Genomic DNA, 15312 nt, shown 5'->3' with positions numbered 1-15312 from the left:
GCTCGTATATTAATGAACTGTATGGAGGTGCTTGGTTGTTTTTGGTGTTGCATGTGTGAAATAGTGGGAGAGAGCTGGTATTCTCGCCCAAGCAAGCTCGTCTCGCCTAGGCGAGAATAATAGAAGCTCACCCTGGTTCTGCTCGAGCATCTCGCTCAGGCGACCTACTCTCGTTTTGAGCAACACATCATCTCGCTCAGGCGACTAACTCTCGTTTTGAGCGACGCATCGTCTCGCTCAGGCGAGAATGGCTCGCCCAAGTGAGCACTCGAGAAAACCAGTTGTGCTTTTCTCGCGTCCTCGTCCAGGCGAGGGACTTTAGTTTTGGACGAGTGGTGATCTCGTCCAAGCGAGGGCTTGCAAAGTGCCACTGTTACAGGCCTCGCTCAGGCGAGAATGCCTAGCTTAAGCGAGACAGTTGCTGTCGCTTAGGCGAAGGCTTCTAGCCTAAGCAAGAAAAGTGCAGGTTTACAGTTTATGTTCCTGTTTACGTTGTGAGTGACTATTTATCTCGAACATACATGATTTATGTGAATTTGCATGAGTTATATAAGTTGTATGAACTGGAATTGGTATGTTGGAAGTGATTATGGCATGGAAATGTTAGTTGGTGGTGTGTTGGCATGGGAATTTGATGTTTGAAATGAAAGTGGTGGTTATGGTATGAGAACCATGAAATTTGAGTGAAATAGGCGTAATTCCATGAGTTTCATGGGGAGACCTCATGGTAGTGTGTAGCGTATATAATTAAGATAAGGATTCAAGTAAGAATCGCATCCCGAAGCTTTAAAGGATCAGTTAGTCTCACGTAGAGAAAACTGATCCAAGTGGTGAGAGTAGCGGGAGACCCTAGTCTTTGGCAGGATAATGGCCTTAGATTCTTGAAGGCTAACCTTGTGTGTGGTAGCGTGAAACCCATTGGCAATGGCTCTGCAGAGCAGTAGAGGCCACCACAAGTGCAAGCGTCCAATGAATCCGATCTTATTATATGTATCCGGATAATTGAGTCATAGTGTCGTGCTTGTTTGTCATAACATGATTTTGTGCCTACTGTGTTGTATGCTTGGAACTATTATAAGTACTTGCTTGTTATATTATGATTAAAACTATTTTACACTAGCTTACCCTTTCATTTGTGTTTGTTTCTTGTATTGCTTTCTCTTTTGCGATGATCACCTTATCAGTGGGAGCAGATGGGAGAAATGCTAAAGGTGGATCTGATGGTGGCAGCTGTGCTATTTAGTTGAACCTGTTATCTGTTGTTCTTAGGAGCAATGTTATGGCCCTAGTGCCTTTTTGTAATTCCTTATTCTAGGAGCAACCTTTTTGCAAACTTATAAACTCTCTGTATATGTTCTGTTTATGACATCCTTGGTATGCCTTAGTTATCCTGTTAAGCATATTTGTGGATGACTGTACTGGTGAATTCCTTTATATACTGTCTATCTGGTTGCTCTTTTATTTTATAATTATGCGATATTTTTATTTAGTAGATTAAATCTATTTAAATGGGATGTCACAGTCACGATCTCAAAATTTCATAATTTCATAACTTTATAATTCTATAATTCTAAAATTCTAAAATTCTTTAATTCAATAATTCTATATAAAATATTATTATGACAATATTTAAGCATAGTACAGTAAACATTTCCTTGAGTCCACACTCATTTAAGTCCGCATCCTGCCTAAATCCGCATTTGGAAAGATAAAATTCTTGGATCAATAATTTTGTGACTTTATTTTTAGAAAAAAATCATGTAAAGTCATTTAATTTTATATTTTGTTGCATTTTATTATATATATATATATATATATATATATGAATAAAATAAAATAACAACTAACATATCTCTTATATTTATCATATATATTTTATGTTTCATATTTTCATAATTCCTACGTATTTTCAACATTCATAATATCAAGTTAAGATATCAATCTAACGGTAGAACTTTAAAAGTTTTAAAATTTTAAAAAATTATCACAAAAATTTAAAAGGAACTGAATTAGAAGTTTTCAAATTTATTATAAATTTAAAATTTAATTAAACCTTTTTTTTATTATTATTAATTATCAATTATGTTGTATTTTTAATTTTTTTTCTTTTACTTCTTTCTAGCCTATTTACTCGAAGACGTGGAGGTGGTATGTTATTCATTTTCTACTCTTTTGACAAGTCTTAGAATATAAAACAAAAGTCGTGTAGCTTGACTATATCATAACCACTCATTCCTTCATGCAGATTGCGTACAACTTCTGAATGACAGAGCTGTGGGAAGACTCGACACTTATTGGTTGTTGACGACGAACCATAAATGTTCAACGTCAAGGTTAAGGATAGGACAAGTGAACAGCTAAAAGGATATAATCAATATTAGTGTCTTCAGACGATTTTTATTAAGGATTACTCAGATAACATATTATGGTTGGATTTTTCTATCTTACAATATTTAAAACTTAGACAATATCTTTGTCGATGACTTTGTTCGTTTATGATAACTATTTTATACTATGCGATGAGTTATTGATTTGAATGTGGCGTTTCAAATTGAAAGATATGTATTCAGGAATTTGTAAACAATCATATAAATATGCTATCTCTTATATATCCAAGGACTTGTGAACAAAAATTCTAACAATATTTATTATGATGATTCATGGGTTTTTCTACGAATCTATCTATATGCATGTCACTTAAAAGTCATTATATATATATATATATATATATATATATATATATATATATATATATATATATATATATATATATATGAAACTATAAATTTTAAGATATTTATAAGATAAAAAATATTTTTATTATAACGGTACAAAATTATAACATATTAAAAGGTTAAATATGTTTTTTGTCCATTAACTTTAAGTGAAAATTAGAATTGGTCTTTTTTTAAAACTTTGACTCTATGTAGTTCCCCAATCTTACAAATACATGAATTTAGTCTTTTTAACCCAATTTTGTTAGGTTTATTTGATGTTTCAAATGTGTTTCATGATAATATTTGAGTTGTTTGCACTGCTTAACACATTTCTACTTCAACATTAGCTAGAAACACGTTTGAAACGTCAATAAACTTGAAAAAAAATGGGTAAAGAAACTAAATCCACACATTTCTAAAGATAGAAGATTAAATTGGTCCAAAATTTCGAAAATGAACTAATTCTATTTCTTACTAAAATCAAAGGACCAAAACCATATTTAATCACATATTTAAGACTACTTGACTACACCAACAGTGATCGAGTAAATCGCTAGATAACATGAAAGAGTACAATAAAATAATGCATTTTGGGATAGATTTTTCTCTTAGACATCTAAAACGCCAGCTATCGTGGCACAATTAACAACAGAAACAAATCCGTGGCAACTGCAAATACTACAAGTCAAGTAATATGACATCGAAAGATACTTTAAAAATTGGAAGACAACAAGATGAATCCACTGTTATCTATCATGAAGTCAGGTAATAATGACAAAGAATTAAGCTCATCATTTAAGAATAAAATTCATATCTATTAAGGATAAGTATTATTAGAATGTGTTGCAGAAATCCTAGAAAAATAAAGGAATGTCCTAAAACTATGTATTGTAATATAGAAGAAAAGAGAAGTATTAGAAAATTATAGAATCATGAAAGTTTAAGCTACTGGTGGATAGTCGGGGTCTCATACCTGTAAATAGTCATTTGAAAACTGGATAGAAAAATATTAAAAACCTATTTTAATAAATAAATATGATGGAAACAAAATCATGGCCACTCATTAATTGATGGAAAACAGCTGAATAATTGTGATGAGGGGAAGACTTTCATTGGTTGACTGGTGACCAAAACGTAAACCATGATTCGTAAGAAATGATTACTCCATAATCACTGATATCTCTGAACTCACTCATTCAGACACTCATTTCCATTCTCTAAAATGGCAGCTGAAATGATTACCAGTGCTCTTGTGTCCACCTTCGTTCAGATGACTGTTGACAATTTGGCTCCTCGTTTTGTGGACATATGTCGTGGAAATAAAAGCAACAAGAAGCAGCTAAGCAACTTGAAGGTGAACCTCCTAGCCGTTGATGTTGTGGTTGAGGATGCAGAACGGAAACAGTTCACAGATGGACGTGTTAGAGAATGGCTTCTCCAAGCCAAAGATGCCGTGTTTGATGCAGAGGATCTCTTGGAGGAAATAGATCATTCACTCTCAAAAGCCCAAGCGGAAGCTGAATCCCAGTGTGCTGCTAGAAAGGTGTGGAATTTCCTCATATCTTGTTTTGTCCGTTCCTTAGAAAATGAAATTGAATCAAGGTTGGAAAAACTCATTGAGAACCTAGAATATCTTGCTACCAAAAGCCATGTTCTGGGTTTGAAAAGGGCTGATGGTCTTGGTGTCCGATCAGGATCGGGTAGTAAATTATCATCAACATATTTGCCAAATGAAAGTGTTATCTATGGCAGAAATGATGACAAAGAATTTATCTTAAACTGGCTCACATCTAAGACTCACAAGAAGTTATCTATACTTTCCATTGTGGGAATGGGAGGGATGGGTAAGACCACTCTTGCCCAACATGTATTCAATGACCCAAGGACGGATGAGGCTAAATTTGATATCAAAGCTTGGGTTTGTGTTTCTGATGAATTTGATATTTTCAAGGTATCAAGAGCTATTCTTGAGCATGTTACTGGATCAATTGATAATAATAGTAGAGATATCGAGATGGTTCACCAAAGTTTGAAAGAAACATTGACAGGGAAAAAATTTCTTCTTATTTTGGATGATGTTTGGAACGAAAACCCTTCTCAATGGGAAGAAGTGCAGAAGGCCCTTGTTTTCGGAGTAGAAGGAAGTAGGATTCTTGTGACCACACGTAGTAGGGAAGTTGCTTCTATCATGCGGTCAGAGGAACACTTCCTAAAGCAATTACAGGAAGATGATTGTTGGGAGTTGTTCGCTAAACATGCATTCCGAGATGTTGATATTCAAGCAAATCCAGACTGCTGGGAGATTGGCAGGAAGATTGTTAAAAAATGTAAAGGACTGCCTCTTGCCTTAAAAACAATGGGAAGTCTCTTATACAACAAATCATCTGCTTCTGAATGGGAAGATGTGTTCCAAAGCGAAATATGGGAACTTCCGGAAGAGCGTTGTGATATTATTCCCGCTTTGGCATTGAGCTATATCCACCTTCCTTCCCATCTAAAGGTCTGCTTTGCTTATTGTGCCCTGTTCCCCAAGGATTATGAGTTTAAGAAGGAGCATTTGATACACTTGTGGATGACTGAAAATCTCCTACTCTGTCGTAAAAGTAGTAAGACTCCAGAAGAAGTTTGCCAACAATACTTCAATGATTTACTATCAAGATCCTTCTTCCAACAATTAATGAGAAAGGAAGAAGATTGGCAACAATACTTAGGTTTAAGATCCTTAAGCTTCTTCGACCAATCAAGTAATAAGGAAGAAGTATTTGTCATGCATGACCTTCTAAATGATTTGGCAAAATATGTCGCCGGAGACATATATTTCAGGTGCGAACTTGGTCAAACAAATGAGATACAAAAAGTATCTCGGCATTTTTTATTTGAAATTGGTCACATCATACGCTTTCTTGGGTTTGGAACTTTATGTAAAACGCAAAGGTTGCGAACATTTCTGCCAACACCAAATAGCCTTTGGATTTGCGATATGTCCATACATGAATTGTTCACCAAGTTCAAGTTCATGCGTATCTTATCACTCTCTCATTGTGATGAAATTGAAGAGTTACCTGACTCTATCGGCAATCTTGAGCATCTCCGTTCGTTAGACCTCTCCGGGACTGACATAAAAAAACTATCTGAAAGTATATGCTCACTTTCCCACTTGCAAATACTGAAGTTGAACCGTTGTAGGCATTTGGAGGAGTTGCCCTCAAATTTGCATTTAATCACCACTTTGTGTCGTCTTGAATTTATATCCACTAAAGTGAGAAAAGTGCCACCAGGTTTGGAAGAACTAAAGAATCTTAAAGTAAGGATGGATATATTTAAAGTTGACCATAGCATGGAGTCGGGTATTCAACGGCTAGGAAAGCTCAACAACCTTCATGAAAGCCTATCAATTCAGGGGCTGCAGGACATTGAGAATCCCCGAGATGCATTAAAAGCAGATTTGAAGAATAAAACACACCTACTGTTGTTGGCGTTGGGATGGGAGAGGACTGGGAACTCTATTGATTCAAAAAAAGAAGAGGATGTAATTGAGAATCTAAAACCTCCTAAAAACTTGAAGGAGTTGTCAATCTTCAACTATGGTGGCAAACAACTTCCAAATTGGTTACTAGAGAATTCACTGTGGAATATGGTGTCCTTAAAGTTGGATGGATGTGAATCTTGCCAACTTTTACCTCCGCTTGGTCTTTTGCCATTTCTTAAGGACCTGGATATTTCAGGGTTTGATGAGATAGTGAGCATTGATGTTGTTTTTCATGGGAACAACTCTTCTTCATTTCAATCCCTTGAAAGTTTGAAGTTCTCCAATATGAGGCAATGGGAAAAATGGGAATGCCAAGCTGTGACAGGTGCTTTTCCAAATCTTCGAATTCTTTCTATAAAGGATTGTCCGAAACTGAAAGGACAGGTGCCAGAGCTACCTGCTCCTTTGGAAAAACTAAAAATCAGAGACTGCCAACAACTTGAAGGTTTCGCTCCCAGGGCTCTAGAATTAAATCTACATAAGTGTGGGAAGGTGCAATGCGATTGGGCTACAATGGAATGGTTGAGAATGGGTGGGCACCACATGAGAGCATCATTCGATGAATTTGATGGGTCCCACACTCTTCATGAGTTGAAAATTAAACCTTCAATCAATGATGACAGTGTTTTTGTAAGCATATTACCATTAGATTCCTTCCCAACACTCGAGTTCCTTTCTCTAAGTCGGTTAAATAATCTGCAGATGATTTCACTTGATCAAGCTCATCATTATCTCGAAGATCTAATAATCAGTAAGTGCCCTAAACTAGAATCATTGCCTGGAAGCATGCATATGTTGCTTCCATCTCTTACGAGCTTATGTATAAAAGACTGTCCAAGACTTGAGTCGTTCGCTGACGGAGGTTTACCATCGAATATGGAGTCTTTGGTAATCAAAGACTGTCCAAGACTTGAGTCGTTCGCTGACGGAGGTTTACCATCGAATATGGAGTCTTTGGTAATCAAAGACTGTCCAAGACTTGAGTCGTTCCCTGACGGAGGTTTACCATCGGATATGGGCTCTTTGGTAATCAAAGACTGTCCAAGACTTGAGTTGTTGTCTGGCGGAGATTTGCCATCAAATCTAAACAAGATGATACTCAAGAACTGCTCTAGACTTGTTGGCTCATTGAAAGGAGGTTTCAGAGACGGTTCGTATTTGGGAAGGTTGTCCATTAAGGAACTGGATGCAAAATGTTTTCCTGAAGAAGGTTTGCTTCCAGCCTATCTTACTGATCTAACCATCAGTGATTGTCCAAATCTAGAAGAATTAGACTATAAGGGGCTTTCTCAAATCTCAATTCTCGAATCATTGACTCTTGAGCGCTGCCCCAAACTCCAATGCTTACCAAAGGAGGGTCTTCCCCAATCAATTTCATATCTTTACATAACAGGCTGTCCTTTCCTCGAACAACGTTGCCAGAAAGGAGGGAAAGACCGGAAAAAGATTGCTCACATTCAACATATCAATTTATACTAACTACTTATTTGGTAGGCCAATTTATTTTTCTTTTAAGTGTATATCATCAACTACTTTTCTTTTTCCTTAGTTGTCCTGAAAAAATCTTTTAACAATTCACTCCTTCCATAAAATACACATTGCATATAAACCTATCGTTATTTGATTTTTCTTCTTCTCAAATCATATAACCTATTCATTTATCATTTATATTTTCTCTCTAGAAGTAACATAACTTATTAATTCTTTTTCAAAATTAAGATTAAATGTTAATACATCACTTTAGTGTATATGAATCATTTTCCTATTTTTAACATCATACTTATTAATTCTAAATTAAATTAGAAAATATAAAATGTAATAGCTGTAAAACTCAAGTAAATTTCAAGTGTCTAATATACTTTGTGTTTAATATTATACGGTTCCTTTTAACTTATACTTTAAATTTGTTTTTTAGTCCTTTGACTTATTTGTATTGTAATAATGGATGTGTGTTTTCTTTTTCATATCATAACCTATGCTGTAAATATTTGGCTAAATGTCATTTGGGCGTTTGAATCAGAAGCGGAGAGATGGATCGGTCCAACAAACGTTTGCAACTTCTCAAACAACAACTCCTGAATTCTGTGACCAATTCGACACACAGCTGTTTAAGTTTTGAATGGTATAAACGATGATTAAGAGAGAATGAAGATACTCAATTAGCATTGTGAGTTACTTTGATAATAGCATGCCTCTTGTGATATTTTTTTCTTTCATTAACTTCTCATATTCTCTGTTATTTCACAGGTCTGAGATTCATCATTTTTGACAGCACTTATCCATTCAAGAACTGTGGATGCACCTGTTAGGGAAGAAGAGAAGGGGACAGACTTACTTCACATATATGTTTGGTTACTAAAAATACAATTATTCTTCTTCTATTATTATAAAGACTTAATCTTATATAGTCAGAGCATGTTATGGAACTTAGCAAGCAGTAATAAGTTGCAAAATTTGAATGTAAGGGTGATAAAATCATTGTATCTCCAAAACTAGAAGGAACCTACATTTTACAAGCACTATAATATATTGGATGATAAAATGTATTCACATTCATGGGAAGTATTTGTTTACTTGATTAAGTTGTTTCACGATGATGGCAGTATACATGCACTCTGCCATCTTAAATATGTAAATCATACCAGAATATATAAAATTCCAAAAAAGAAATTACATATAACGTATAATTGTTATAATTCTTACGATTAAACGTTTATCACTAGATCAAAAGTTATAATCATTAGTTAGGGTATAACTCTTTTTAATTAAGAATGTAATCATTCAAACTACAAGATTCGATTATCATCGGTCCACTTGGTTTCTGGACAATTGATGTCACCTACAGCAATAATGATTAGCCACTCATTTATAATTGGAATACAGCTGTTGAAGTTTGTGATGTGGGGAAGACTAAAATTATTAGTTGACTAACCATGGAACAAGAAAAAATGCTGTCCTTGATGCAGAGGATCTCTTAGAAGATATACAAGTGCTCTCCAAAAGAGAAGTGATGCCGAAAATCAACTACTTTTCTCTTTTCGTTGGTGCTCCTAAAAAGACATGCAACAATTCACCCCTTTCATGATTTTTTTTAACATCATAATTATTAACCCTTACTCTCTTTTATAGACAATTTGGTCTAGGATAAATTCTGGTAGAACACATATATATACAATAGACTTAAAATTTCAAGTACTAAATTAAATTAGGAAATATAAAATGAAATAGTTGTAAGCTTAAGTTTCTAATATACTTAATGTATCTGATTCCTCTGTCATCTAGATTAAGAAATGGATGTTTCAACCAAACTTAGACATTAATAGTAAATTTGATACAGAAAACCCAACAAATTTCGATAAATATGGTTAATTTATTAAGTAACTAAGTTAAAAAAAATATTACATGTTTAGAGTAAACATCAATCCTAACAGGGACTAAAATTTATTTAAATGGAACTTTAATAATCAGTTTTGTTGTTATCGTAGAATGTCGATATGAAATAATTACTTATTTGGAATAATCAGTTTTCATAAAATATGACATTCCTACTTATGAAATTTTATCCGTTCTTAGCATCCAAAAGCATATATCCTATAGTACTAGTTTTATAATAAAGGAAAACACATTTTCTAGATCTTGGTTCAAGTTTAATCCTATTATTTTCTAAACTTGAAGGAAAACACAAAGAACCGAAAATCTTGAAATTTAGATAGGTATAGGAGGCTTCCTATATAATAATTCATAAGGAGATTTTCCATTAAGAGTGTGAGAGGGGAGCCTATTTATTAGATGAATAGCATGAGAAGCAGTATAAGATCAATAAATCTTTGGTAAACCAGATTGAAAATGAAGATTACAGGTAACATCATGGATATGTACTTATGTTTCCTTTTAACAACAACATTGTTCTGTGGAGTCTCAACACAAGCTTTTTTGTGTAAGAAGCCAAATTTATCATAGCAAAATAATTCTCTACCAGTTTTAGATGTAAAGGTTTTAATGTTCTTATTGAATTGATTCTTTACATACATAACAAAAGTGAATAACAAAAGATCAGTTTCACTTTTTGTTTTCATGAGATATGACCGTGAAGAGAAGTAATAGCTATAGATCCCCATATTATATCAATATGCATCAAATCAAAAGAGATTGTCCCATGCTAAAAGGGCACCTACCAGAGCTACTAGTTCCTTTAAGATGTCTAGAAGTTTTTTGTTGCAATCAACTTGAAGCTTACACTGTTAGTGCTCTACAAGTGCAACTAAGAGACTATGGAAAGTTGCAGTTGGACGGGACTACAATAAATTTTTCAATTCAAAGTAGATAACATTGTTTTCTTATTAAAATTTTTATTCCAACATCTCAAAAACAAGTTTCATTAACAATTTTCTCTAAAGCAACTAATTAAGCAATGAATGCAATCAACTAATTATTATTTTTACTTAAAGTGAAATTCAGATTCAGATTTAAATTCATAACAAATAAGATATCTTTAATACTCCGTAACTTTCTTTTTCCTTACCTCGAGGTCATCGGTTTTTTGACTTTAACTTTAGGAAAGTCATCAATATTCGTTGTGTTGGGGTGGAACTAGGATCAGGCAGTAAATTACGATCAACATATTTGCCAAACGAAAGTGTTATGTATGGTAGAGATGATGACAAGGAATTTGTCTTTAACTGGCTCACATCTAACACTGCCAAAAACCTTTCTGTGCTTTCTATTGTGGGAATGCCAGGGCTGGGTAAGACCGCTCTTGCCCAACATGTATTCAATGATCCAAGGATGTCTCAGGCTATATTTGATATCAAAGTCTGGGTTTGTGTTTCCGATGAATTTGATGTTTTCAATATATCAAGAGCAATTCTTGAGGGTGTTACTAGATCAACTGATGATAGTAGAGATACAGAGATGGTTCACAGAAGATCGAAAGAAAAATTGACAGGAAACAAATTTCTTCTTGTTTTGGATGATGTTTGGTACAAAAACCAGTATAAATGGGAAGAAGTTCAGAAGGTCCTTGTTTCGGAGCCCAAGGGAGTAGGATTCTTGTCACTACACGTAATAAGGACGTTGCTTCTACCATGCGGTCCGAAGAATACTTTCCAAAACTATTACAGGAAGATGATTGCTGGAAGTTGTTTGCTAAATATGCATTTCGTGATGATGATACTCAACCAAATCCAGAGTGCAGGGATATTGCCATGGAGATTGTTAAAAAATGTAAAGGATTACCTCTGGCCTTGAAAACAATGGGAAGTCTATTATACAACAAATCATCTGTTTCAGAGTGGGAAACTGTGTTCAGAAGCGAAATATGGGAATTGCCAAAAGTTCGTTGTGATATTGTTCCCGCTTTAGCATTGAGCTATATCCATCTTCCTTCCCATCTGAAGGCATGTTTTTCTTACTTTGCCCTGTTCCCCAAGGATTATGAGTTTAAGAAGGAACACTTGATGCACTTGTGGATGACTAAAAATCTATGTTGTCGTCAACATAGTAGGACTCCAGAAGAAGTTTGCCAACAATACTTCAATGATCTACTATCAAGATCCTTCATACAACAATCAGGTCAAGAGGAAGAAGTATTTGTCATGCATGACCTTCTAAATGATTTGGCAAAATATGTTGCTGGAGACATATACTTGAGGTGTGAAGTTGGTCAAATAGAGAAGATACAAAAAGAAACTCGTCATTTTTCAGTTGAACTTGAATATGATCAATATTTTGATGGGATTGGAACTTTATGTAATACAAAAAGGTTACGTACATTTATGCCAATAAGTAGAAGCAGGTTTTTTAATCGCTGGCATTGTGGTATCAATATGTTGATACATGAATTATTCTCCAAGTTTAAGTTCATACGGATTTTATCTCTGTCTGGTTGTTCTGACATTAAAGAGATACCTGATTCTATTGATAATCTTAAGCATCTTCGTTCCTTAGACCTCTCCCATACTGCAATAGAAAAACTAACTGGAAAGATATGTTTACTCTCCCACTTGCAAATACTGAAGTTGAACAATTGTAAAAATTTGAAGGAGTTGCCCTCAAATTTGCATTTACTCACCAATTTGTGTCGACTTGAATTTATAAGCACTACAATGACAAAGGTGCCACTAAATTTAGGAAAACTGAAGAATCTTAAAGTAATGATGGATTCCTTTAATGTTGGCCATGGCAGGGAGCTGGGTATTCAACGGCTAGGAGAGCTCAACAACATTCATGAAGACCTATCAATTGGGGGGCTACAAAATATTGATAATTCCCTGGATGCATTAGAAGCAGATTTGAAGAATAAAACACACCTTGTGAAGCTAAAGTTGCAATGGGGTTCGTGGACGTATAGGAACTCTATTGATTCAAAAAAGGAAGAGGATGTAATTGAGAATTTGCAACCTTCCAAAAACTTGAAGGAGTTGTCAATCCTTGGCTACGGTGGCACACAATTTCCAAATTGGTTGCAAAAGAATTCATTGTTGAATATGGAGTTCTTAATGTTAAGTGGATGTAAATCTTGCCAACATTTACCTCCGCTTGGTCTTTTGCCGTTTCTCAAGCACTTGCATATTTCACAGTTCGATGAGATAGTAAGTATTGATGCTGATTTTTATGGCAACAACAACTCTTCTTCATTTGAATCTCTTGAAACACTGTCGTTCTCCTACATGACACAATGGGAAAAATGGGCATGTAAAGGACTGATAGGTGTTTTTCCTTGTCTAAAACATCTTTCTATAAGTTTTTGTCCCAAGTTGAAAGGACATCTGCCAGAGCAACTTTTTCCTTTAAAAACACTAGAAATTACAGAGTGCCAACAACTTGAGGTTTCCGCTCCCAAGGCTCTAGATTTAAATCTAAAAAACGGTGGAACTGTGTTGTTTGATTGGGCTACAGTGAAAAGGCTCGAATTGGGTGGGGATAACATGGAAGCATCATTTTTGGAAATGGTTGGGCGTATCATACCTGACAATTCTATTAAGCAATTGAGCATTGATTCAAACACTTTTAGTGATTCTCCAAAGAGTGATGATTCTGTCTCCCTGTGGACCTTTCCACTACATTTCTTCCCGACACTCAAGAAGCTTACTCTCAATGGGTTTAGTAATTTACGTATGATTTCACATAATCACCCTCACAATCATCTCAAGTGTTTGAAAATCGTTAGGTGCCATAAATTTGAATCATTGCCTGAAAACATGCATATGTTGTTTCCATCTCTCGAGAAACTAATCATATGTCAATGTCCAAGACTTGAGTCGTTCCCTGAAGGAAGTTTGCCATCAAATCTGAAGCATTTGTCAATCATAGGGTGCCCTGCACTTGAATCATTACCTGGAAACATGTATATTTTGCTTCCATCTCTCAATTTGCTAATGATAATAGAATGTCCAAGATTTAAGTCATTCCCCGAGGGATTTTTGCCATAAAATCTGAAGCATTTGTCAATCATAGGGTGCCCTGCATTTGAATCATTACCTGGAAACATGCATATTTTGCTTCCATCTCTCAATTGGCTACTGATAGAAGAATGTCCAAGATTTAAGTCATTCCCCGAGGGATTTTTGCCATCAAACCTTGAGCATCTTGAAATCAAAGAGTGCCCTGAATTTGAATCATTTCCTGAAAACATGCATATGTTGTCTCTCAAGTCGCTACGCTTACAAAATTGTCCAAGACTTGTGTCATTCCCTGATGAAGGTTTACCATCAAGTCTGGAGTATCTGACAATCAGTAATTGCTCTAAATTTGAATCATTGCCGGTAGAAACATACATGTCTGTCAGATCGATACACATAAAAGATTGTCCGAGATTTGTTGTGACACTTTGACTCGTTGGCTCACTGAAAAAAGCTTTCTTTGGAATGATTGAGTATTGAAAAAGTTGAGGCACAATGTTTTCCTAATGAAGGACTGGACTACAAGGGTCTCTATCAACTCTCATCTCATAAAAGACTTTGGAGCTGCCCCAACCTCTAACGGTTACCAGAGAAGGGTTTTCCCAAATCAATTTCACATCTTAAAATAGATGATTGTTCTTTGCTGAAACAACATTGCCAGACAGAGGAGATAAAGAATGGGAAAAGATTGCTCATGTTAAAAACATGTATATATTTTAGTGATGTTGTTTGTTTTGAATATTGATGCATTTGGTCTGCTACAATTTATTTTTCTTTTGAATGTGTGTACCAACTACTTTTCTCTTTCGTTTGTAGTCCTGCAAAAAAGGCTTCAAACAATTTAACCCTTCCATGATTTGTTTTCATGTTTGTTTTAATGTTCTTTTCACGGTTGTTTGTGTTTGTTTATTCATTACTTAGACACCAAATTTGACTAGATTCATTAAACTGGCTTTAATATATATCTGAAAGCCAGAAAATCGAAGAAATATGAATGCACAATTTTTTTTTCTATATTCTGCAAACATTATCAGAACCCAACCACTTCATTATTGTCTATTTTTCTAATTTATTATTTTTATTACATGATTGTGTCACTTGGAACATTGTCATATATGAGAGATTTTAAGTGTCCTCTGGTTTATTTACTGCTATGGTAGCCACACTTCTGCATTCTATGATGAACTCTTTTGGATGGTTTCTGTTGATATACATAGTTGGACTTAAAGATCTTTGTTTAAATGCAGTTTTTCCCTTTTGTTATGTAATAACATAGTTATATTATACATAGTTACAAGACATATAGTTCAACATGGTTGAATTGATTTGCAATTTCTTATTTACCATCTATATTGTTTTGGAGCATGATCTCTATTATTTCCTGCAATACCAACAAACTTTTTTTAAGTGATTTAACTTGCTGTAGATGTCACTTATTCAAAATTCCCTCTTTTGGGCATAAAGTCCAAAAATAGGAACATTTTATGTCAAAAAAGTGAACTTTTTCGATATTAGAGTTTCCAAAATGTCTATTTTTGGATAAAAGGGTGACCTTTTGAGGTTCCAATACCACAAGAAAAACTTTACGGATAATCAATATTTTTTCTTGTTTGGTAGAGACTTCAAAACTTTTTAAAGTGTTTGTTTTGTTTGAAAACTACCGTAG

General features: G+C 34.7%; 1 protein-coding gene and 1 pseudogene across 1 annotated transcript in view; both read left to right on the top strand.

Annotated features, from left to right (window-relative positions):
* Positions 1–3904: 3904 nt before the first annotated feature.
* Positions 3905–15312, top strand: part of LOC114169604 (putative disease resistance RPP13-like protein 1) — a 75541-nt gene continuing 64133 nt past the window's right edge. The window contains exon 1 of the mRNA XM_085669458.1: positions 3905–7246. Coding sequence (XP_085525584.1) covers positions 3940–7246 — 3307 coding nt within the window. The 5' untranslated portion in view covers positions 3905–3939. The remainder of the gene's footprint in view (positions 7247–15312) is intronic.
* LOC114169393 (putative disease resistance RPP13-like protein 1) lies at positions 10828–14486 on the top strand (annotated as a pseudogene).

The sequence above is a fragment of the Vigna unguiculata genome, chromosome 11 (assembly GCF_037176805.1).
Source record: "Vigna unguiculata cultivar grain cowpea cultivar isolate G323 ecotype 2 chromosome 11, ASM3717680v1, whole genome shotgun sequence".
In the NCBI taxonomy this organism is placed as follows: domain Eukaryota; kingdom Viridiplantae; phylum Streptophyta; class Magnoliopsida; order Fabales; family Fabaceae; genus Vigna; species Vigna unguiculata.
The sequence above is the reverse complement of the archived record's forward strand: the minus strand, read 5'-3'. Positions and strand labels throughout refer to the sequence as shown.